The sequence below is a fragment of the Tursiops truncatus genome, chromosome 10 (genome assembly GCF_011762595.2).
Source record: "Tursiops truncatus isolate mTurTru1 chromosome 10, mTurTru1.mat.Y, whole genome shotgun sequence".
In the NCBI taxonomy this organism is placed as follows: domain Eukaryota; kingdom Metazoa; phylum Chordata; class Mammalia; order Artiodactyla; family Delphinidae; genus Tursiops; species Tursiops truncatus.
This window is the reverse complement of record NC_047043.1, coordinates 70774234-70800106: the sequence shown is the minus strand read 5'-3', so window position 1 is coordinate 70800106 and position 25873 is coordinate 70774234. Positions and strand designations below refer to the sequence as shown.

Below are 25873 nucleotides of genomic sequence, written 5' to 3'. Positions count from 1 at the left end.
CCCGTTCTACTGATGTGGAAGCTGAGGCTCAGGTCCCTGGGAAACGGACGGAAGATTTCTTTCTTTTTTCTTCTTTCTCTTCACCTTGGCCCCTCCAGGCCCCAGGTGCTGTTCTAGGAGCTGAGGATGAAGTCCTCAGCCGGATGGGTTGGTTTCCACCCTCACAGAGCTCACGGTCCAGAATTCTGGGAAACAAATATGGAATAAGTTAGTCTAAGTAAGGGTGGCATGGAAGGGAGGGTCAGGGAAGCGCTGCCTTGAGGAAGTGACAGCCAAGCCCAGGCCTGGGGGCCTGTAGGAGGTGAGGAAGCCCCACCATCTCCCACTGTGAGGCCTGGAGCAGAGAGGGTATAATGGGGAGGGGAGAGGGTGAGCTGTGACCAGCGGCCGCTGACTCGGGGGAGGTTAAGGGTAGCAGGCCTCTTTAAGCAAATGAGAATTCATCCTGAGGGCCCTGGGAAGCCTTTGCAGGTTGAGGCAGGACCAATCCGAGATCTGTCCATCTCCAAAGACCAGGCCTGGTCCACACCCTGCACTTCCTGCCTTGCTGCTGGGCCTCAGGGTGGCAGGGCCGCCTCCAGTTTGTGTGTGTTTCTTTTACTGTTAATCCACTCTGCTGGTGATTCACGCATCCCTCACAGACTCCAGCGCCCAGATACAGTCTGTTAATAAGTTGCGTCTGGCAGAACTGCAGAGGTTATAACTGCACAGTACTTAATAGCTGATGTTCTGAGCACGCCTCGGGAAACCAGCAATACCTTTCGTCCCTTGCTTTTGTTTCCCACTTGCTGACCCAGATCTGTGGTCATCTTGGTCACTCACTCGGTTACCTGTTAAGGGTCTTCACCCCTCTGCCCACTTGCTTGCAAGTTCCTGGTTTGCAGGGTTCCGTCTCACCAGCACCTGGTACCTGGGAGTGCTCAGGAAACATTTGTGAAATGAAGGAGGCAGGAGGCAGGCGACTGTTCTCAGCTGTGTCGTCACTCCTCCTCTCAGAACCTCGGTTTCCTTGTCTGTCTTTACAAAGTGCCTGGCCCCGAGCTCTCGCTGCCCACCCTGTATGTCAGTGAAACATGCCTGGAGACCAGACAAGGGGACAGAGACCCATCCGGAGCTCCTGGGAGCAGGCACACGTCATGTTGTCAGAGGACCATGTGGTTTGGGGCAGCATGTGCTGTTCTTCCCCACGGCGATGGTACCAGAGCAGCAGCAGTGCTTTTCAAGATGCGTGTCTATTTTAATTTAAATTCATGTATCTGTGTTAGAAGATTTCCTTATGTTTCTTTGTTTTTCTTTGGAAGCGTTCCATAGGCCAGTGTTGAAATAATTACCATCCTTTGCTCCAAAAGAAATATAATTTCCCATAACATTTTGAATTTCCAGGATCCGGAAGGAGAACTAATGTTGCTTCTGCTGATAGCAGATGTGTGTGTAGCGGGGAGGGAGGATTGGTCATTACGGGGCCACTGAGGAGTCTTGAAGGATCGCTTTCCACTGTGGAAGGCCAGGCTCACCTCTGTGTTTTCTTTTCCTCCCTCCTCAATTCCACTCTGAGAGCCAAACTAATCCAAAATATTATCCTTTCCTCCATGGGCCCTTCAAGTTTCAAAATCTATGAAAGTCTAGGGGGAGAATATTCACTTGGTTATAGTTCAATGCTGGCAGTTAAAAATGAACTTCATAAAACTAAAGAAGGAAAATATACAAAGGGATTTTTAAAAAAAGTTCTACCACTATCAATGTTATAGTGTTTTCCTTACAGTATTTTTTTAAACATATGAGTTTATTCATTATGTAACTTTATACCACACTTTTTAATTTAATCTTTTAATATAAGCATTTCCTCATGACATTGGCAAATTGGAAATCACAGTTACAGGGCTCATCCCCTCCCTCCCCACCTGTAACGTACTCAGCCACCCAACTTACACATCGTGTGTCCATCCAGCTCACCTACTGTCCATACATCATGGATTGAGGGCCTCCTCTGCGAGGACAAGCTTAGGTTCTAGGAAAATAGTAATCCCTGAGGCAGCCAGGGTCCCTGCCCAGAGGGAGTTGTCATTATACAGTGGAGTTGAGCAGAAATAAACAGAGGAAGATACCAGAGAGTGGGGTCTGTGGGCAAAGTATATGGGGCTGCAGTGGTGGTCCAGTCTCTTGTGGCTGTCCTGCATCACGGAAGAGTACCCATATCACGGGGACTGGATTTAAACACAGAATTGGGAGTTTTCCTATGGAAAAGGCACCTCAGTAGGTGCTCAAGGCTTGGACCCTCCCACGTAGGCTTAACTGAAGGGCTGTATGTTAAATGCGTGCAGGTTGGTTGTTGTTGAACTGGGATAGTCAGTCTGAGAAAGGGGCACTGAATTTGACCCGTCTTGCTGAGCCCACAGAGGAGGGCCGGGCTGCGAATGCAGGGTTCTCTGCCACTGGAAGTTAGGTGGTTACTTGGAACATCCCAGGCCACTGTTGGGGGCAGAGTGAATTTTAGAGGGGCTGCCTTCCACAGACCACATGACCTCGAGCCAACTCTTACTTTTCCAGTCTCTAACTGAGGGGGGTAGAGTAGCTGGTTCTCTGAGGATCCTTCCAGCTCTTATCTATTTGAATGTTAGGCACATTATCTGAAAACAGACACTGTAAAATTACCAGATTTGAAACAATACTGGGTTATGAATCCTGGTGAAACACATGGGTAGTTTTTTTGTTTGTTTTTTTCCTAACAGCTAGTTCTTTGGTGAATTGCTGAGGAAGCTGTGAGGGACGCAAGACTTGCCTCTGCTCCAGCCATGCTATTTCTTGGTGGCACCTACCTATAGCTCTGGCCATCTGGTTTGCAAGGAAGCTTTGTACATTTTCTACTGGTGATGGGAAGTGAACTCACTGCCACGGATTTCATGCTCCAAAGGCTGGAATGGCACATTAAGGAAGATTTACCCTTGCTTTACCTCCCAGTGTGAACTTGTGAGCAGGCCATAGTTTAAACAACACATGAGTATCAACAGCTGTGGGGAAAACCAGCTGTGTGGATGTCAGCGTGAGTTTTCAAGACACTGATTAGATGTCTCAGTCCAGAATTTTGTTTTAATGCTAATGTCTCATCTCCAGAGTAAGACACACACCAGTGTATTTCCCTGGGAAGATACGGAGGGATGATGACAGGCATTGCTCTTTGGTTACTGTGCTAGTGTGACTTACCCTTCTGTTCGTCAGGCGTCTGCGGGGTCAGCGTTTGTGCGGCATGGTGGGGGCTTGGCAATGAGTCATCTCAAAGCTAGAAAGCCATGCATCACCCTCCATAGAAAACGCTGGCAGGCATACAGCTTCGCAAGCAGGCAGCCACGGGTTATGTGAATGTTGGGTTGAGCACTGCAGTGCGGGGGGCAAGAGTGCTGCAGCCCAACTGATGTGGTTTGAAGCCCGGCAGCATTGATGCTTCCTGGCTGTGTGATCTGAGGCAAGTTACTTGAGCTCTCTGAGCCTCCGTTTCCCCATCTATAAATCTGAACAATAGTTGAGTGTTGTCAGCATTAAATAGGAGATCACGTGTTAGGTTCTTCTCACGAGAATAATGACTTCTGTTGGAGGTGGTGGTGGACTGGCATGGTGTCACGTTCGTAACGCCTAACATATGCTGTGTTCATCAAGTGACAGGCCCACCATACGTACATGACAGACACTGTTCTTAGCTCTCCTAAATACATTAGCTCAGCTAGATAATGTGATCATTCATGTTAACTCAGGTGGGTGCTATTATTATCATTTTATTGATGAGCAAACTGAGAGAGTTAAGTAACTTGCCTGAAGTCACAGAGCTGGTGAGTGGTGGATGTGGAATTTGAACCCAGGCAGCTGGCTGTAGCGTCCTTGTTCTTAACCACTACTCTGTACAGTCTCACTGAAATAATAAGAGCTACTCAGAGAGCTTCCTGTAGGTCAGCAAACATTCCAAGCACTTTCTATAGATTGACTAATTTAACCCTCACAACAAACCATCTGAAGTGGTTGCTGTTATTCTCCCCATTTTATAGATGAGGAAACTGAGGCACCTAGAAAGGGGTGAGAATGTGAATGGAGTTCACATCTCATTAGCTATGTGATTTAAGACAGGGAAGCTGATGTCTCAAGCCTCAGGGTTGCTGCGAGGTAACAGGTGACTGATGACAAGCACTGCCTGCAGACCTGGCTATGGTGAGACCTTCTCTGGAGAGTGGCTCTTTAATTATTAGTGAGGGGGCCTTGCTCATGGACCCCAGCTTTGTTCCTTGTCTTGAGCTGCTCCTGGTAGCTGGGACAAGGCCAAGAGCTCTTGGCTTCTTGGGGAAAGAGGTCTTTGAGGAGATGTCTTCACCCCCAGCGTGGCTGCTGTGGTACCAGGGCATAGCTTGACCCTTACCCCAGTTTCTGTGTCTGACCTCGAAGGTGACAGTTCTGCCCCTGGGGAAGCGAATACACGGAACCTGTCCCAGCCATTTGGGGGCAAACCGTCTAATAAGCCTGAGTCTTGGTTTCCTTAGCCGCAGAACGGAGTGAGTATGGGATCAAAGCATGTGACTAAAAGCACCAAATCCAGAAAACGTATATTTGCACAATGTGGAATAAGCAAGTCTGGCCACTATTTTACATACTGAACATGTGGAACTTTGCAAGGCACTTTCTCAGCAGCCAGTTCCTATTGTTGGCTGTTTGAGCTGTGCCTCGTTTCTGCCTCTGAAACAACACTGGGAGCTGTGTTCTGGTCGTTTAGCCCATGTTCATGGGATTTTTTTTTTTGTCAAATTAATTATTGTAAGCATGAAGTTCTGGGTCATTTTAAGTTTCTTGGAAAATGCTGCCTATTTGCTGCCAAATTATCCTGTGGGAGCGTTATTCCAATTTATACATTCACAATTGTGAAGCAAAATGTCTGCTTCTCCTCATTCTTGCCCACACTGGGTATGACCATGTAAAATTTGCCAACTTGAGAGGCAAACGTGCTGCTTATTTAAATTTCCATTTTGCTAGTTACTAAGGAGGGTAAACATTTTTTGGTTGTTTATTGGCTGTTTGGATTTCTTCTTTGGTGAACTGTCTATGTTATGGCAAAACATTTCAGCTTTCTTTTATTAAAAAAGCTATTTTCTGGGGACTTCCCTGGCGGTCCAGTGGTTGGGACTCCGAGCTTCCACTGCAGGGGGCATGGGTTCAATCCCTGGTTGGGGAACTGGGATCCCGCATGCCACATGGCCAAAAAAAAAAGCTATTTTTTTAAAAAAAATATTTATTTAATTTATTTTTGGCTGTGTTGGGTCTTCGTTTCTGCACACGGGTTTTCTCTAGTTGCGGCAAGCGGGGGCTACTCTTCGTTGCAGTACGCGGGCTTCTCATTGCAATGGCTTCTCTTGTTGTGGAGCACAGGCTCTAGAGCGCAGGCTCAGTAGTTGTGGTCCACGGGCTTCGTTGCTCTGCGACAAGTGGGATCTTCCCGGACCATGGGTTGAACCCGTGTTCCCTGCATTGGCAGACGGATTCTTAACCACTGCGCCACCAGAGAAGTCCAAAAAAGCTATTTTATGATGACAAAATTTATTTTATACATATCGTAAAAGTTCAGATAGTGTAGAGAGTGTAACATGACAAGTGCAGGTTCCTTGGATCAGTCCTAACCCTGAGAAATCACCACTGCTGACAGTGTGGACCTTATTTTTTTCAGAATTTTCTAGAAATTTTTGAATGCCACCATTTCACCTTAAAGATTTCCGAAGGTTCGTACATGGCTTTTGTATCATAAAAGGTGTTTTGCTGAGTGGCATTTTTCTTGAGTAAAGTTAGCATGTTTATTTTGATGAATCGATATTTTCAGAGAAGCCATGTGGCCTAGAAGGAAGGGTACTGAATTTGGGGGCCCCACCGACCACTATCATGTCTCCCTGGGCTCAGCTGGGTGCGTGTGATCTGTTGGCCTTGTCCAGCCCTCGGGTCAGTGCCTCTGTGCTACCGACAGGAGTGCTTTCTGTTTTGAATGTCAGGCTGCTGAGCTGTAAAGGCAGCAGCAAGAGGATGAGGGCTCCTGACCTTCTGCCAGCACCAGCATTGAACCAGTGCATGGTGACAATAGTTAATAATAGCCATTAATAACAGCCAGCATTTCTCCTTTTTTTCTTTCTTTTTTTTTTTTTTTTGTGAGTGTCAATACTTCATTTTGGTGTGAAGACGGGAAGCTGGAAAATACACTGTATTTAAAATTTTCTTGGTTCCCCCTCACATTGTGGAAACCCCTTCCCCCCAGAGCTAATCTGTTCAAACTCAAATACTTAAAAATTACAGCAGCAAAACAAAAGCACAGAAAAAAGAAAACCAGATGGAGAAGGTAGCCAGGCTAGTAGTGTCACTCGGTGTGGACGACTGAGGTGCTGAACAGGAGCTTCTGGTTTTTTCTTGTCTTTCCTCCTTTCTCTTCAGAGAGGGGATCGAAGTAGCTAGTGTGTCTACTTAGACCTCACAACTCTATAAAGTGCGAAATCCGATATGATCCCTGTTTTTCATACCTAAGACATGGGTTCCTAGAGACCAGATCATTTGCTTAGGGTGCGCAGCTAGCGAGTGCCAGGGCCAGAACTCATACGTAGCCCTGCCAGGCACTGAGGCCCCGTGAGTGGTTAACCTCCCACTCTGCAGTTATGCAGAGCCTCTTGAATCCCGTCTCCCTGCCGGCCTTTATACACATTAGTCTGGTCCAAATGTATCCAGGGACCTGGGGAACCCCCAATAGGTTCTCAGTTTTGTAAAGTCTTGAGCAAGTTGGAAGCAGGTGAAAAGATGAATTCAGAGGCTGCATCCCTGAGTCAGGGTTCTGGAGCGAGGTGGGGAGAGCATCTTTGTCTGGGTGACAATGTGCGGTTGCCATGGCAGCAGCCATGGCAACGCGATGCAAGTGGCAGCCCTGTTCCCACTGGAGCCCAGCTGGTTAGCTGGAAGACGAGGTGCCCAGGAGAATGGGTTGGGGGCTTGCTCTGCCCTATGCTTCAGACGGACCATGTTTGATAGAAATACTTAATAAATAGCACATAACTGATCAATGTGGTTAATTTTTCTCTCCCAGTTTATGGCTCTTGTGGATTAGGTGGCCAGAAAATCCTTACACGAGTTGGCAGGACTCAGGGGCTGAGAGCAGGCATCCTGGAATCAGGCTATCTGGTCCAGACCTCTAGTAACTATGGGGCATTTCCAAGTCTAACTTTTCAGTGGCTCAACCTTCTCTTCTGTTATTGCTATTATTTCTCAGGGTCCCCATGAAAATGAAATGAATTAATCCACATAAAAAGGCACAGCACCATTATTATTACTAAATTAGTAATAATAGTTCCCTCTCTTACTCAGAATTCTCTTACTCTGAGGAATTCTCTTACTCAGAATTATCCCCTCTTATCCGGAATTTTGGGGGTGGCTTGCTCTTTGTCATAGTGATGAAATAATCTCACTTTGAACGGTGCCCTTGGCATTACCTTTCCTTTTCCTGCACGTATGCTATTACGAGTCTGATGTGGTCCCAACCCGCACCACCATATTTCACTGACAGTTTGGGAATAAACATGTTTTTATGTGTGGCCCCAGTCACTGCCAAAAACAGCATTTATGGAGTTTCTAATTACCTTGGAGACTGTGGTAGGTCCTGTATCAGAGAGTCAATAAACTTTTAAGCGATGCTGGCTAATTTAAGAATTTTGGGTGTTTTTGGAGTTAGAATCAACAGAACATTTGTAAGAAATGCCCATTTCTGAGGACTCATTTTTAAGGTTGTGATCTTCAATTTGGAGGTGTTGGGCCACCTATATACTGATTTATTAGCTTCTGATCAATATATTATTGAAAAAAGTGTGAAGACTTTCTTCTGCTCCTCTCTGGGCCAAAAGCCCTCATGGAGCCCCTGTCTGAGAGGAACTGGGAAAATAAGGTGTCTGTAAATATAATTTTTGAGTTAGAGCTTTCTAAGATTTGAAAAACATGAATTTATCTCCCTCCCTTTTGTTTCTTGTTTGTGTATGGTTTGCCAGAACAATTCAAAAGGCTTTTCTTAAGACAAAAATTGGAAAGATAGTTCAAGGTGATTTTTTAAACATGCCTTCTAAGGGTTGTTTATTTGATCCAAATCCATTTAAAACATTAAGAAAACTCAGCCATTAAATTTTTTAAACTAAAGCTATACTTTTACCAAAGTATAACGTGCACACAGTAAAGTGTACCAAATAGTCTGCATGGATTTTTATTTGCAGACGTAGAGAAACTAATAAATAAGACTAACTTCTGACTTATTATTAAAGTCCAGTTGCATTTCATGTAAAGAGGAGCCAACCCTGTAACACTGGCTCTGAATCTGGTGCTAGTAAGCATTTTAGTTTCCATCTCCTTTCCTCTGTTGTCACTGCTTCTGCAATGGTTTTAACATCTGCTTCTCTGTTCATGTTCTCTGGGGCCTGACTGCCTGGGTTTGCATCCTGGCTCTACACCTACTAGTTGTGTGATTTTGGACAAGTCAGTTAACCCCTCTGAGCTTCAGTTTCCTTATCTGTCAAGTGAAAATAATAAAAGTACCTACTTATAAAATTGTTTTGAGGATTAAATGAGTTAATGTTTATTAAGCACTTAGAACGGTGTCTGGCACGTAATAAGCATTTTTTTTAAGTGAACCCTTAAAAATATCATCTCAATGACCGAGAGATTGAGGATTGTGCTTGTCCATAAGGCAAAGGCCAATGGTGCTGATAATTGATGACTGTGACTTGATTCCACATCCCTGGAGTTGAGGGGCCAGTGGCTCTCATCAGTGGAGAGCTCCAGTTTCTCATTTCAGACAAGGGGGGTGCTCTCAGTGTTGGCTTATGGGAAGGTAGAGCACGTACAAGGAGTCCTGGTTAGAAAAACACACACTCGGTAAAGAACAGTCTCTCCCCAGGCAAAACTTTAGAAAAACAACAATCTGCTGCTCCTTGATTAAAGGGTAGAAAACTAATTATCCTTTCCGGAGGGACGTGAGGCTGCTCTCTGCCGGGCTGTGACCTGGAGGTGCAGGATGTGGATTTCCTTAGGATGTAATGAAGCCTTTCCCATTGAAAATGTGCCATAATTTAGATGGATGCAGGCAGGAAGAGGGAGAATGATCCCCTTGCTTTTAAAAGCAACCCCTAAACACTTTAGAAACATCATTTGCAGGTCAGTACTTTGAGAATATGAAAAAATAATTTTCTTAAATTGGATTTGCAAAAGACCTCTGTTACAAAGCATCCCTTCAGAAATATTCTGTAAGTTCTTCTAATTAGACCAGCTTATAATTAGCTTGAATATTTGAAATTCGGTGCTGCCAATGAGAAGTCATCCATGAACTGATAACGTGGATCAGAATGCCAATGAGGAGTAACTGGGAAACATGTTATTTCTGTGCTGAATGAATGCCAAGTAGTATTAATTCTAGTTTCTTTAGTCAAAGGAGGAGACTGAAACATTCCATCTTGGGATAATTTGTGTATGCGTTTTCTCACTGTCTTCCGTACGGTCCTGTTAGGGATGGGAAGCTCCTGTTGACCTGTACTGTTTGGCTGGAGATGTCAAGAAAGTTCAAAAAAGTCTTCCAGATATTTATTGAGCATCTACCGTGTGCCAGGTGTCCAGAGGTTGGGAACGAGGCATTAAAAAGACAGAAGTGCCTGCCCTCAGGGAGCTCCCGTTTTAGTGGCTCAGCGGACTAGGCAGTACCTAAGATCCTTGTCAACTTACATTTTCTACGAACAATGCTTCTAGATAATCTGTAGACATATCCCTCTCAGCTCTCGTCCTCCAGATCCACTCACTTGCTCTTATCAAGTCACCAGGGACCTCTGCTTTGCCAAATTCAGTGGGCATTTCTCCTTCCCCTACTTAGTGACATAGTAGAGCACCCCCTCCTCTAAACACTTTCTTCGCCGGCCTCCAGGATGCCTCCTCTCACCTTGTCAGGGCTCCTCTTCTGTCTAAAGGCTGATGACTCTTGAACACAATCTCCGGTTTCTTAAATCCACCTGCAGACTCCACATCTCCGTTTGGAGATCCATACCAGTGCACATGTGGCATTTCAAACGTCGTATGTGTGATCTTGATTTTTGTCCCCAAATCTGCTGCTCTGGTAAGTCTTCTCCACCCTGCCAGCTGCTCACACTAAAATTCTTAGAGCATCCTTTACTTCTCTTTTATTTTACCTTCTGTATCCAATCCACCAGCAAATCCCATTACCCTACCTTCAAATATGTACATAACTCCACCACTGCTCACCACCTCCGCTGCCACCATCTTGGTCCAAGTCCCTCCTGTCCCTCAACTGGCCACCCTCACCTCCTCCCTGCCCTTTGTCTTGTTCCTTCAGCTGTTTACCCCATGCAGCGTTGAGAACAGTCCTTTTAAAAGTTAGACCATGTTTCTTCTCTGCTCAGAATCCTTCTGTGGTCTCCCATCTCATTCAGACTAAAATCCAGAGACCTTGCGATAATCTGTAAGACCTTTGCCATCTGGTTCCTGCTCCCTCCGTGACTTTCTCTGCTCTTTGCTCCCACTCCAGCTGTACTACCCTTGCTTCCCCTCAGCCGTGCCCCAGGAACTTTGCATATGCTGTCTTGTCCACCTAAGACATTCTCCCCCCTCTTCTGGGTTCTGTTCAAACATCACTTTCTTGGAGAAGCCTGCCCTGAGCACTCCATATGAAATAGCAGCTACTCCCACTGTCCGTGTTCTCCTACCCTCCATAGGTTTTCTCCGTAGAATTTATCAACTCCTGACATAAGCTCCCAAAGAACAGGGACTGTGTTTTTCTCTGTAGTATCCCTTATGCCTACAACAATGCCTGGCACATAGTAGATACTGGGCAAATATTTAGAGCTAACATTTATTAAGTGCTCATTGTGAGCCAGGTAGCATGCAAAGCACTTTACTCCTCATGGCGACCCTATGAAGTCTAAGTCTCATCATGTCTATTTTAAGTTGGAAACTGAGACTTGAGGAAGTTCCCTAAGTTGCCCAAGTTTACATGGTGGACTTGGGCTTGAACCAGGGTCTTGGAGGCTGCAGAGCCCATGCTCTGACCACCTTGTGTTCCTGCTGTCTCTTTTTGGTAGCCTTACATTGTTCTAAAAAGGTTTATGGTAGCTGCTTAACACATGGAAATGTGAATGAACAACATGTGGACTTGAAACGTGGAAATAAATGGGAGCCTTGGTGTATTTGGCATGGTGGGATGGTGTCTCTTAGAATGTTTGGAGTTTTAGTTTGCTGGGAGCAGTTATGGCATTTTGTAGGTACTTTTTGCTGGATAAGGAGATAGCAAGTGAACCTTAGGGGGGTTAGGAAGGTGAAAATCACATATAATCCAAAGTGCTCTTAAATGCCCTGGGGAAGGTATCACGTTGGAGCCTGACCTGCCCTTAACGACCAGTGTTCCTGCCAGTTCTGTTCATTTGGACAGTTCTGGCCTGAGGAGCCGGCTGGAATTTGAAGGTCTTTTGTCCAGAAAGTGCCTATCGTGATCCAGCTTAGCCTGAGAGAGGCCTGGGGGAGGAGGGAAGACTGCGATGGGGGCCAATCCACAGCCCCGTGCCAGGCTTCCCTGGGGGTCCATATCCAGTGCACAGAAGGCCACACAAGATGCCTTCAACTATGGAACTTCTCTCTCTCTCTCTCTCTCCCCCTTAAGTGCATGTGGTTGTATTCATGTTTTGTCAGTGTGTATATAAGGCTATTCTGTGATACTGTTGACCACAGAACTCCTGACGGCAAGCATTCATTCTCCAGCTATTTTTTTTTTTTTTTTTTTTTTTGCAGTACGCGGGCCTCTCACTGTTGTGGCCTCTCCCGTTGTGGAGCACAGGCTCCGGATGTGCAGGCTCAGCGGCCATGGCTCACGGGCCTAGCCGCTCCGCGGCATGTGGGATATTCCCGGACTGGGACACAAACCTGTGTCCCCTGTATCGGCAGGTGGACTCTCAACCACTGGGCCACCAGGGAAGCCCTCTCCAGCTATTTAATAAGATCCACGGGACTTCTCTGGTGGCGCAGTGGTTAGGACTCTGAGCTCCCAATGCGGGGGGCCCAGGTTAGATCTCTGGTCAGGGAACTAGATCCCACATGCATGCCTCAAATAAGAGTTCACATGCTTCAACCAAGGAGCTGGCAAGCCGCAACTAAGGAGCCCTCAAGCTGCAACTAAGGAGCACACCTGCTGCAACTAAGGAGCATGCCTGCCGCAACCAAGACCCGGCACAACCAAATAAATAAAATAAATAGGGTTTCCCTGGTGGCGCAGTGGTTGAGAGTCCACCTGCCAATGCAGGGGACACGGGTTCGTGCCCCGGTCTGGGAAGATCCCACATGCCGCGGAGCGGCTGGGTCTGTGAGCCATGGCCGCTGAGCCTGTGCGTCCGGAGCCTGTGCTCCGCAACGGGAGAGGCCACAACAGTGAGAGGCCCGCGTACCGCAAAATAAATAAATAAACAAACAAATAAATATAAATAAAATAAATATAAATAAGATCCTACTAAGTGCAGGGAGTGTAGAGACAGTAGTGAATCCAAATCACATAGTCCCTGGCCTTCCAACCCATCACCCAGAAGGAGGATAATTCTTTTTTTTGTTTTGTTTTCCGTGGCACGCGGGGCTCCCACTGCCATGGCCTCTCCTGTTGCGTAGCACAGGCTCCGGATGCACAGGCTCAGCGGCCACGGCTCACGGGCCCAGCCGCTCCGCGGCACGTGGGATCCTCCCGGACCGGGGCACGAACCCATGCCCCCTGCATCAGCAGGCGGACTCTCAACCACTGCGCCACCAGGGAAGCCCGAGGATAATTCTTAAAGTGCACCTTTTGTGTACCCAGCACTAAGAGCTTTACGTATGTTGGAAATTCCCTGGCGGTCCAGTGGTTAAGACTCTGTACTTCCACTGCAGGGGGCACGGGTTTGATTCCTGGTTGGGGAACTAAGATCCCGCATGCCGCATGATGTGGCCAAAAAAAAAAAAAAAAAAGAGCTTTACGTATGTTAACTCACTTAATCCTCACAACAGCGCTGTAAGGGAATCCTGTTATTACCTCCATTTTACAGAAGGGGGAAGTAGGAACAGAGAGGTTAAGTCACTTGTCCAGTGTCACACAGCTGGTGAATGGCAGAGCTGGCTCCGACGTCTGTGCTCTTAACCGATGTGCCCAACTGCCCCTTTATGGCACCACCTGAGAATCCCTGAAATTTACTGATGGGAGTTCTTCTTCTGGAAGATTGTATCTGTGAAAAGTTCTAAAGATAAAAGCTTTGCAGGAAACTCAAGTGTAAAAAGAAACACAGCAGAATGGCTTGTGAGATGGGAGCAGAAGATGGAACGGGTGTTGCTGCAGAATATCTGAGCACAGAGACCTGGCTGGGGGTGGAGAGTGGGAGGAAGCACAGAAAACCAGAGGCTGTGGGAATTTTTATCATTGTTGAATGATTCACGTAAATACGTGTCTCAGAAACAGGGACTTATAGGGCTGATTTCTCACAGTACTGATAAAACTTCACATCTAAGCTATTTTTTGTCAATTCCTAAGCTACACAGAATGCTCTCCTGGCTTCTACTTACATAATTCCCTTTTCTGGAAGAGTTAATAGCATTTTACTTTGCATTATTATTTCATGAGAATTTTTTCCATGAGATATATATCCTTTATTTTGCCTGAAAATATCTTTACCCTCACTTTTTAAAAAATTGTGGTAAACTACACATAACATAGTATTTACGATTTTAAGTGTATAACAATTCAGTGGCATTAAGTATGTTCACAGTGTTGTGCATCCATCACCATTATCTAGTTCCAGAACCTTTTTTATCACCCCAAAAGGAAACTGTGCCCCCATTAAATCGTCATTCCCCATTCGCTGTCTTCCCCTCGCTCCTGGCCACCACGCGTCCACTTTCTGTCTCTGTGGATTTGCCTATGCTGGGTGTTTCATGTAAATGGAATCATACAGTATGTGGCCTTTTGTGTCTGGCGTCTTTCACTTTGCATAATGTTTTCAAGGTTGTTGCATTCTGTAGCATGTATCAGTACTTTATTCTTTTTTGTGGTTGAATAATATTCCATTTTATGCATATATCACATTTTGTTTATCCATTTTCATTCATCCTTTGATGAACTTTTATACCTTTTCAATATGGTTACTAGAGGATTGGCTAGGGAACTACAAATATAATAATTTCATGGGTTTAAAAAAATCACTTCAATCTCTCTTTTTCGTTAATTTTGGAATTAGTTTGGTTAGAGCAGTTCTCCATTATTTAGCAACAGATCATAGACATTTGTTTCGGATATGCTCCATTTGGGGAAGAATTTCATTTGTTGCTCCATTCAAGTAGCAATGTGACCTGAAGATCATCTCCACTGGTTTTTCTAGAGACTACATCTCTAAAGCCTTTGTGAAATATTTTGCTCTTTTGAATGTTTTTGAATTCAGATGGATACAAAAATCTTTTTGGAGAATGTCTCACTTTTCCTGTGGGTCTCAACTTACACATTTTGGTCACTAACTGCTGAGAGAGAGTGGTGGATTTTCAAAGTCTGAGGCTCTTTGAAACTGCATGCTCTGTTTTTCTGTAACTGTGCTGTCCAATACGGTAGACACATGCCACCTGTCACTGCTGAGAACTTGAAACACTGCTAGTGCCAACTAAGATGTGCTGCAAGGGTGAAATAGTGGATTTTGAAGACTTAGTACAAAAAATGTAAAATATCTCTAATTCTTTTTTCTGTTGATTACATGTTGAACTGATAATATCTGGATATATTGGGTGAAGTAAACTATATTATTAAAATTAAATGGGACTTCCCTCGAGGTGCAGCGGTTAAGAATCCACCTGCCAATGCAGGGGATGTGGGTTCGAGCCCTGGTCCGGGAAGATCCCACATGCTGTGGAGCAACTAAGCCCATGCGCCACAACTACTGGGCCTGCGCTCTAGAGCTTCTGAGCCACAACTGCTGAGCCCACGTGCCACAACTACTGAATCCCATGCATCCTAGAGCCCGTGCGCCACAACTACTGAGCCCACACACTGCAACTACTGAGGCCTGCACGCTCTAGGGCTTGCGTGCCGCAACTACTGAGCCTGCGTGCCGCAACTACTGAGCCTGCATGCCACAACTTCTAAAGCCTGTGTGCCTAGAGCCTGTGCTCCGCAACAAGAGAAGCCACCACAATGAGAAGCCCGCGCACCACAACGAAGAGTAGTCCCTGCTTGCCGCAACTAGAGAAAGCCCGCGTGCAGCATTGAGGACCCAATGCAGCCAAAAAATAAAAATAAAAAATAAATTAAAAAAAAATTTTAAAAAACAAAACAAAAAAATAAAGTTAAACTTACCTGCCTTTTTTCTTACCATTTTAATGTGACTCATAGAAATTTTAAATTACATACGTTGCTCATGTGCTATTTCTATTGAACAGTGAACACTGTTCTAAAAATAACTGGCAGATGGGTGGAAAATGGAAGAGAAATCTGAACAGACTTGACCTCTGTGCCTTAAGCATCTTGAAAGTGCCCCATGAGAGAAGCTGCAGTGGGTCTGGATGGCTCCAGGAGCCGCCCGGGTCTCTGCCTTCACTCTGGACCCCCTCGGCTGTCTTCTCTTTTCTCTAGCCAGACAGATCTTTCTAAAGGCAAATCTCATTATGTCACTCCCCACTTTATAACTTCAGTGGCGCCCCATTACCCCCAACCCCAGCCTTTAAGCCTCTGCCCTGGCCACCTGTTCAGCCTCATCTCATGCCTCTTTACCTCCTTCCCTGCCTGTCAAGGCCTTTTTATAAACATTATTATAATTTCCATTTTATGCACAATATGTTTCCATAGTAATGATTTAAAAATACATAATGTAAAAGATAATGTCCACATTTATGCTCCCTACCCCCAACCCCAGCTACATAATCAGTCACTGTCAACAGTTGGGCGTGTGCTCTTCCAGGGACCTCACTCTGCGCACACGTAGCTGATTCTGTACGCGCATGTGCGCGTGCGTTTGTGTGTGTGTGTGTGTGTGTGTGTGTGTGTATGTGTACCTAAATGAGTTTACATGTTGTGTCTAATTTCACATAATGAATTTTAAGGTCTCTGCTGGTGAGGATGTTAGTATACCTCATTATTTTTTAATGGATGCCTGGTATTTTATTGTATAGCTTTGCTATGATTTATTCCTGTTTATTACTGTTTTTAGTTATAAAATATTTCACCCATATAGCAAAATATCAACTATTATAATATTCACCTCTGTACCCCCCATATAGATTTAATAAACAGTAACATTGTGCCCTATTGGCTTCAGAATTTTTATGTGAATAAATGAAACGTTCCAGGCAGAGATTCTCTCCCCTCTCCGTCCCCTGAGAGAAGCTCTCTTCTGCAGTTGATACAGCCTCTTTATCTTACATTTTTACTACATGTGGCTGTAAGCAGAGTGTTATTTTGTGCATTCCTATATAGTATCGTATCATATGCATATCTCCTCCAACTTGGATTTTCATTCTTTTTTCTTCCTTTTTTTTGAAGATTTTTCATTAATATATAGTTCTATATGGTCTTCCATTATTAAGAATGAATATAGCTTCATTTAATCCATTTCCTTATTTACAGACATTTCAATTGTCATACTTTAATTCCAATTGTTCAAATGTGTCGTCTCTACTTCTTAACTCTGGACTCTTTTTATCTTCTGTGGAACAGTCTGTATAAGATTGGAATGATCTGTTGTTTTGAAGGTTTTGTAGAATTCATTAGCAAAACTGTCCGGCCTGGTGCTTGCTTTTTTTTTTTTTTTTATTTAGTTATTGAGCTTTTTAGGTTTTCTATTTCTCCTTGAGATATTTTTGATAAGCTATATATTTTGAAGGAATATATGCAGTTTGTTTAAGTTTTCAAATGTAATGGCATCAAGTCATTGATAGCATTCTTTTGTCATTTACTTGATGTTGTGTCTGTAGTTCTGTGCCTCCATCTGTAATAGTATTTATCAGTGTTCTCCCCACCCCCTTTTAACTTGATCAGCTTTACCAGTTTTGTCTATTTGGTTAATCTTTTCAAAGATCCGTTTTTTTTACCTCCTGCACTTTGAGCATGCTTTTCCTGTGGCCTGGCCTACAGTTCCTTTTTCTCATCGCCTGGCTGAGTCTTTCTTCTGGCTCCTCAATCCTTGATTGAGCCACTTTGGCACTCCCCATGACCACTCTTTTTTTAAAAAAACACTTACCATGTTGTAATCTCTCTCTGTCTCTCTCAATTTTTGGTCTGGCTGCTCTTCTGCAAGCTCCACGAAAGCAGGAACTGGATCTGTTTTGTTCACCACTGTCTCTGTAACGTGTGGCAGTGTGCCTGGTGTACAGTAGGTGCTCAGTAAATATTGGTGGAGAAATTAATGTGTGAGCCCATTATACATAAAGAGGTACAGACCCGTTCTCCAAGGGATGAGAGCTCTCTTTCCAGGTGCGTTCTCAACGGGACTGTTGCAGAGAGGATGCAACTACTGCCAGCTGAGCATTCTGAGGTTCTGTGATTCTTTTTTCCCAATATTTATCAGGAAGTAAAGAGCTGGACTTGCAGTCATGGCATGAGTAGCATGAAGCTGACATGACTCATTGAACCACAGAAACATGGTACCGAGTGGTGCCTTTGTACTTTCATTTAAGAGAGAGACAAGCCAAAGTGATGAGACTTCCATTCTGCAAACTATCTCTTTCCAGTGAACTTCTCCAGGAAGAATTGGGTCTTTACCTGGCTAAACACCTGCCAGTTGATGCTTGATTATGTACCAAAAACAGAAACTAAAACGGCATTTAAGCAAAAGAAACCACCATATCTTTTTTTTTTAACATCTTTATTGGAGTATAATTGCTTTACAATGGTGTGCTAGTTTCTGCTTTATCAAAAAGTGAATCAGTTATACATATACATATGTTCCCATATCTCTTCCCTCTTGCATCTCCCTCCCTCCCACCCTCCCTATCCCACCCCTCCAGGCGGTCACAAAGCACCGAGCTGATCTCCCTGTGCTATGTGGCTGCTTCCCACTAGCTATCTACCTTACGTTTGGTAGTGTATATATGTCCATGCCTCTCTCCCGCTCTGTCACACCTTACCCTTCCCCTTCCCCATATTCTGAAGTCCATTCTCTAGTAGGTCTAGTAGGACACAGTCTTTATTCCTGTCTTACCCCTAGGTTCTTCATGACACTTTTTTTTTTCTTAAATTCCATATATATGTGTTAGCATATGGTATTTGTCTCTCTCTTTCTGACTTACTTCACTCTGTATGACAGACTCTAGGTCTATCCACCTCATTACAAATAGCTCAATTTCGTTTCTTTTTATGGCTGAGTAATATTCCATTGTATATATGTGCCACATCTTCTTTATCCATTCATCCGATGATGGACACTTAGGTTGTTTCCATCTCTGGGCTATTGTAAACAGAGCTGCAATGAACATTTTGGTACATGACTCTTTTTGAATTATGGTTTTCTCAGGGTATATGCCCAGTAGTGGGATTGCTGGGTCATATGGTAGTTCTATTTGTAGTTTTTTAAGGAACCTCCATACTGTTCTCCACAGTGGCTGTATCAATTTACATTCCCACCAACAGTGCAAGAGGGTTCCCTTTTCTCCACACCCTCCCCAGCATTTATTGTTCGTAGATGTTTTTGATGATGGCCATTCTGACTGGTGTGAGATGATATCTCGTAGTTTTGATTTGCATTTCTCTAATGATTAGTGATGTTGGGCATTCTTTCATGTGAAACCACCATATCTTAAGTGGTCCAACGAGAATAAAAGTAACTGGCATTAATTTCTCCTATAAAGTGTAGCTGTTTGATTTTCCTAGTAATGCTACAGTTGTCTTCATGGAGAAAGAGGGAGAGGTAAAACAAAAGAAAAGAAATCCAAGGAAAGTTTTTTAGCAATATGCTCTGGGTTGACAGTTAAGATATTAAAATATTTACAACATATAAAACATGCTGGCAAAGGTAGTAATCTTTGAAAAGGAAAAGGGGGGCAGGAAATTAGAATGGGAAGGCGGGGCTCTTTTCAGAGTTACATCATGTTCATATTTAGGGCTATGTTGTTGTCACCTAACAAAATATTCATAGCACCTTAAAGCCTTTGTTTTATTTTACTTATATGTTACCCAATCTGTAAGAATTAGATGTATATTTCATTGTCTCTCCAGCATGAGCCTTGCCAATGATAATTATAAGTAATATCCCCTTTACTGGTTTAAAGAAGGCATTTTCTCAATAATAATGACAGCTAATTTGAGCAGCTATTAAGGGCCAGACTCTCTGCCAAACGTTTGTATAGTACGTTATTATTATTATTATTATTTTGCTGCGCGCAGGCCTCTCACAGTTGTGGCCTCTCCCGTTGCGGAGCACAGGCTCCGGACACGCAGGCTCAGCGGCCATGGCTCATGGGCCCCGCCGCTCTGTGGCATGTGGGATCTTCCCGGACTGGGGCACGAACCCATGTCCCCTGCATCGGCAGGTGGACTCTGAACCACTGCGCCACCAGGGAAGCCCCGTTATTATTTTTTTAATCAACCATCTTTTATTCCTTTTTACTTCTTTTATGGTACATTAATGTTTCAATTTTGTAAAAAGGGATTATTCTCCCCACTTTCCAGACGAGAAAATGGAGGCTCAAGGGGAGTAAAAAGTAAGCAGCCTAGTTGAAGTCCTCCAGCAAGAAAGGGAGGGAGGCACTCTGGGTGCCCCAAGTCAGTTCCACCCCGAACACCAGACTCTTAGCCCCCACGGTGCAGGCAGCAGACGCAACCTGAAACCCACACTCCTGGGAGATGCTGTGGAAATGGTCATCAACCCTCTTCTCAAGGCGCTGGGAAAGAGTCACACTTGTTTTCATGTGATGGGAAAATACATCCTGTTAATCCGCTGAGCTTATTCTCTCTGATTCCAGTCACACACACACCTGAATCGGAGATCATTCCCTAAACGCACCTTGAATCCTGACTTTTCACTCTTACTGTGGGCATTTCTCCATTTCTACTATGAGCTCTCCCGAGGGTGGAGAGTTTATAACTTTTCTTTCCAACCTTTCCTAAGGTTGTAACCTCCTTCCAGTCAAGAATCTGTGCCTCCTGTCTTGGCACTTTCTCTCCTGCTGCTTGCCCAGCCCTGGCTCCCATCAGCTCCCCCGTGGAGGTGGAGGTGGAGGTGGATGATGACTGGTCAGCGTTGCCCTTCTGACATCTGTGGATGGGCTGTGCTTCCTAACCACGTGTGTACACACCGTGCACAGATCTGGTTCACTTAGGGGCCTGAGGACTGGACACAGTATAGGTAACTCCTCCCAGCCCTGTCAGGAAGTCCAACTGCATATCTTTGTGTCTGAGAAACCTGTAGAACCAAGTGCCATTTTCTCCCTTGGACTTTTGCTGACAGTGCAAAGAAGTTGCTTCTAAAACAGAAGAAATATACCCAGGACTGATTGCCCTTCCTGTGATGAGGACCTGGCCTTCACAGGCTTCTGAGCTGCTGTCCTTTATGCTGCCAGTTCCCTCACAGTCTTCTCAGGAGGGTGCCTTGTACTCCCCGAAGCTGTCCTTCAAAACCACGTGGGTGGTAGTGTTTGGCTGGGGACGACTTATGATGCCAGATTAGATAGTTAAAGGGAACTCCAGCCAATGTGAATGATCTGGAAGCCTGGCAGGTGGTGGAACGCAGGGGTGGGGGAAGCACCAGTTAGAGACAGCCGTCTTCTAGGTAGGTTTCCTGGCAGTTTCCCCAGTCAAGGGGGGTGCGACCGAGTTGCCCAAGAGTGCCCTGGATTGACAGACTTGCTCTGATGCTTTTTCTTTGCCTATGAGGCCTCTTAGTGTGAGGCCCTGCTAAACTGGTGCCCTCCCACAGGGAACCCCCAGGCTGCATTCTTCCAAATGCATGGAAGCCCTGTTTGGTGGGGCTTCTCTCTGTTTGAGAGGGGCTACATCCCCTGAATCTGGAGTCAGACATATCTGGGTATGAATCCCACCTTAGCCACCTACCAGCTGTGTGACTTCTGGCATCTGGTTTAACCTCTCTGAGCCTCGGTTTAGCCCATCTGTAAAATAGGGTAATGATAATATCCCCATTATACCATAATATTATATGAAAACATATTATGATACGTTATTTATTTAAATATATGTAACGCCATACATATAAATATATAAAATATGATAATGGATAACACCATTATAATGCTACCTATATATCATGTATTAACGTTAGAGTATAGCCTAACATAATAACCCATCTAATTGTTATTCTCAGACTTAGATTATGTAGGCAGAGTACTTAGAACAGTCCCTCCTGGCACATCATGTAACTCAGTCACCGTTAATTATTGTGATTTTCATTTTCTGTGGACTGCAACATACAAAACAGGGGCACATTGACTAGGAATGTTCTAGTATATGTTGTTGCTTCGGAAGCAATGAAGCTCATCAAATAATTAGGAGAGCAAAGCCCAATTATAACCTGGGAGGAGAGGGAGCGGTATCCAGGGAGAAGTATTGTTGAATTCTAAGTTTTGTGTTTTTTTTTTTTAAGGGAGAAATGTCTTTTCAGAAGAGCTTAGACCAACATGTTACTTAATAAGAGAAGAGTATTAAATCTAAATAACCACCCACGTTTTCTCTGTTTGTCTTGAGAAGTTATTAGCCTGGGTTTTTATTGTACATGTCGGGGAGGAGGAGGAGGATGCAGAAGAATGGGGTTGGATATAAAGACACATCAGCAGGAGGGAGGTCCCCTCTGTTTTGGTGAGTTGTCCCAGCTCTGCTGTGTCAATCCTCTGTCCCTGATTGAAGGCTGTCCTTGGAGCCAGGATTTGGAGGGGCGGGGGAGGGAAGGTTGGGGGTGGGGTGGGCACCGTGCTGACATCCGTTGAGAACTTCGCAGTGACAGCACTGGAGTTAGAACCCACATCTCATCTTGACTCTGTGTACAGGGTATTATTTCTCGTTCTGCACATAGGAATATGAAAGCTCCAGAGCTTAAGCCCCGGGCTCAGGGTCACACAGCTCATAAAACACCATGGGGTGTGAGATCAGACACCTGAGAACAGAATCCTGATCTCACTTGTATGGTGATAGTTGAGTCACTTAATATCCTTAGGTGTCTGTTTTCTTATCTGTTAAATGGGTACAACAGTGAACCTCAGCTCCCAGTGGAGAGTCAGTGAGATTAACTACATAAAGTATTAGCATTTGCTGTTTTAAATACCCAGTACCTGTCAGCTGCTGCTATTATGCTAATTATGTTGTATTTTGTTTATTTATCTCTTATGCCTGGTAGAGTCAGTCCAGATTTTTATCAGGCCTGACATACTGCAGAGCCTGTGCAGTGGTCATTACAAGCATCCTGCCTTGCATTCCTGCTGATTGTGGCAGGGAGGTCAAAGAAAAGGTGTGAGTATCATGTTAAAAAACCAGCACCACCACCCTTTGGCACATCAGTGACTAAAACCTCAGGGCAAGTGCAAAGTGGACCTTTTTCAGGGATGTTTTTCAGTGAAGTGGTACTTCAAGCAAACATGACGTTTGAATGTCCGTATTGACAGACGTAGCATTTTGGGGAGGAGTAATTTACCACTCCATAAAAACATTGTAAGAGGTATCCTTGTGGGTATGTTGGCAGCTACAAAATTGGATTCACTTTACAAGACAGAAGTAAGGTGTTCCTGGTGTGTCTGGAGCCGCCCAGCCCCCTTGCTGCATCTTTCCTTTTCTGTACCGGTTACCTGCCGCTTGTGCAGATGCGACTTGAAGCTGCCTCCATCACATCTAAGGCGGTTGATTCGTGGGGAGAGATTAATAGGCGAGAAAGCCAGTTCTAACTCATTAGGCAGTGGCTGCATGTCCTGTCAGTCGTCCCTGTAAGAGTTTAGAGCTCCAGTGTGGCCTGAGTGGAGGTGCAGGAACTCCCCAGCAAGTGAGCAACAAGGGAGGGTTCCAGGCTTCGCCGAAGCTGCAGACATCATCTGATGACATCCCTTTGGGAACTGCTTGTGTGTGAGAAATAAAGATCAAGATTGGAGTTTGGTCTGGCTTTTTGATCTCATCCAGGTTGAATTTTAGATTTTCTTTTCTTTTTTTCTTTTATCTTTTAATTTTTGACTTTTTTAAGGGACTCTGGAGTTTTCCTCCTGGGGGCCTGGGAAGGAGTTTGCAGTGAGTTTGGCTGCTAAAGATGGCAGAGCTGTAGAAAACAATAGCTGCCTCACCTGCCTGGACCATTTCTCCAAGCATCTCTCTTTTTGACAAAGCTACATCTGAAATTGGTGATTTCCTCTGAAGAGCTAACCAATGAATAATGAATGCATCGTCTTTTTTTTTTTTTTCTTTTTTTTGTCCTCTTCCAGGCCTAAACGGCAGCGGCAAAACAACTTTCCCACGTTTCCGTCTCCTAAAGCCTGGAATTTCAGAGGGGTAAGTGTTTTCTCTGGACAGTCCCAGCCGTTATATGTCCTGTTCCGGATGCTCCAGAGCGGACACTGCCGAGGTTGGCTTTACTAATCAAAGTCTCCACCAAGCTTCTGTGCTTTACCACTCAGGGAAGTCATGTTTGCATCACCACTTGTGGTTTAATTTAAAAAATCTAAGTGGCTCGCTAAGCACCCGTTGACATTGCTTGCCCTGTAGGTCTTGGGTTACTGGAAGCATCTGGTAAAGAAGCCAAGAGATGTCAAGGTTGATGAAGTGGGCATTGTGGCTGTTTTGGGGGAACAAAAAAGGGAACCGGTGCACAGTGAAGGAAAAAGAAATCAGAAATGTACAGTCTATTCATATGTAGATTTATGACTTTGCAGGAACTTTACAAGAGGAGAGGTCTATAAGCTTTAAACAGACTCTAAAGGGAATCATAGAATTCTCCCGATCACAAAGCCGTAGACCCTTAGAGGTGTAGGAAGGGTCAGATTTAACCTCCCCTTGATGCAGAGTTCTCTTCCTTTATGTGATTATGATAATAATAATAGTCAAGGTGTATGGAGGCCCTTCTGTGTGTTAAAATGAATTCTACCTCTGACTTCAGGAACAAGACCCTTGCCTGTGTAGAGAATGCTCTGAGCTCTGTTTCACAGGCCTTTGCATGTGTTATTCCTTCTGCCCAGAACACTGTCCCCTGCTGCCCAGCACTACACTCCTACACACACTGCATTGGCCCACCCACTTTATCCATTGGGTCTAAGCCTTGACATCACCTCCTGTGGGAATGCATCATGTCTGCCTCCTGAATCTGACCTAGAAACACCTCCTATGGACCCCTGTACTTTTTTCTCATTGTTAAGATTGTTACTTAATACTTAGTGAAATTTAAGATTGGAAGCCCCAAGCATCAGAGACCTTATCACTCTCTCTTGTTCACTGCAATATCCCTGGGCCTAGCACAGTGCCTGGCACATACATGCTTAATTAATTTGAATGAATAAATGGAATGAATGAATGAATAAAAAATTTCTTAGGGGCTTCCCTGGTGGTGCAGTGGTTAAGAATCTGCCTACCAATGCAGGAGACACGGGTTCGAGCCCTGGTCCGGGAAGATCCCACATGCCACAGAGCAACTAAACCTGTGCACCACAACTACTGAGCCTGCACTCTAGAGCCCGCAAGCCACAACTACTGAGCCTGTGTGCCACAACTACTGAAGCTTGCGTGCCTAGATCCCGTGCTCCGCAACAAGAGAAGCCACCGCAATGACAAGCCTGCTCGCCGCAACCAGAAAAAGCCCGCACACAGCAACGAAGACCCAACGCAGCCAAAAATTAAAAAAAAAGAAAGAAAGAAAGAAAAAAAATCTCTTACATCTATCAGACACAAAATTCAATTCAGATTATGTTTCAAGTTCAGGTCTTTAGTCTTTTCAGCACTGTTTTTACTGGTTTGATTCATCTTTAATATCCTACATACATCTCAGTCATTTTCCTCAGATGTCTTTTTAAAAATATAGATCCTGGCTCTCTTTTAGCTAAGTTTCAGCATGCTTTTCACTGAGTATGAAGAGAAATTTGTTGACACATATCCATAAATGGAGAAGATCCTCACTTCTCAAAGTATGTTCAGTTGCATGATCATAACCATTAAGTGAAAAAATCTTGTGTGGTCAGATAAACTTGGGACACCCTGAGAGCACCAAATTAAATATGTTCACCACTCCAGGACTTCTCAGAGCCTTTGATGGGTTGATGTGCATAGAGACCACGTGAAGGAGACCTGATGGGATTTTGTTTGGAGCATTTCCCAAAGTCATTGGCCATAAATCCTTTGTTGACAAAACAGTTTATACACACTTTGGAACAGTTGATATTTGTAGTTGATTTTGAACTACAGAGAAATTGAACCTTCTGTGAGCACTTGGCTGTTCTGAAGGTGTTTATTTTCTCTCCCTCTCTACCCTCCTTTCAGTGTTCCCCACCCTTCCTTCTGATTCAACAGTAGTCACTAGCCTAGGGTTGGAGTACATGTAGAGATTGCCCTGAGTTTGCCTGGGACTGTCCTGGTTTCAGCACTGAAAGTCCCATGTCTTGGGGAACTTCAGTCCCGGGCAAGCTGGGACAATTGATTACCCTCCCTATGGCTGTGAGACCTCTCAAACTGTTTGTCCTTGAAAAATATTTTATGAACTTTTAAGCACAAGTCTGGTTTATAGAACTTGCTGCTGAAAAGGAACCTGTTAGATGCACACTTGGTTTAAGGGACCCTCTGTCAGTTGTAGCCTTGCAGGGGTAACATTTAACATTAGTAATTGCTGCAGGGGAGCAAACAAACAAAGTGCCCCTGGCTAATTGCAACCAAATAGATGACAGAATC

General features: G+C 44.6%; 1 protein-coding gene across 1 annotated transcript in view; it reads left to right on the top strand.

Annotated features, from left to right (window-relative positions):
* ARHGEF3 (Rho guanine nucleotide exchange factor 3) overlaps positions 1-25873 on the top strand; it is a 305882-nt gene that overhangs the window by 80127 nt on the left and 199882 nt on the right. Inside the window, exon 3 of the mRNA XM_019947655.3 lies at positions 23428-23494. Within this exon, the coding sequence (XP_019803214.2) occupies positions 23428-23494 (67 nt within the window). The remainder of the gene's footprint in view (positions 1-23427; positions 23495-25873) is intronic.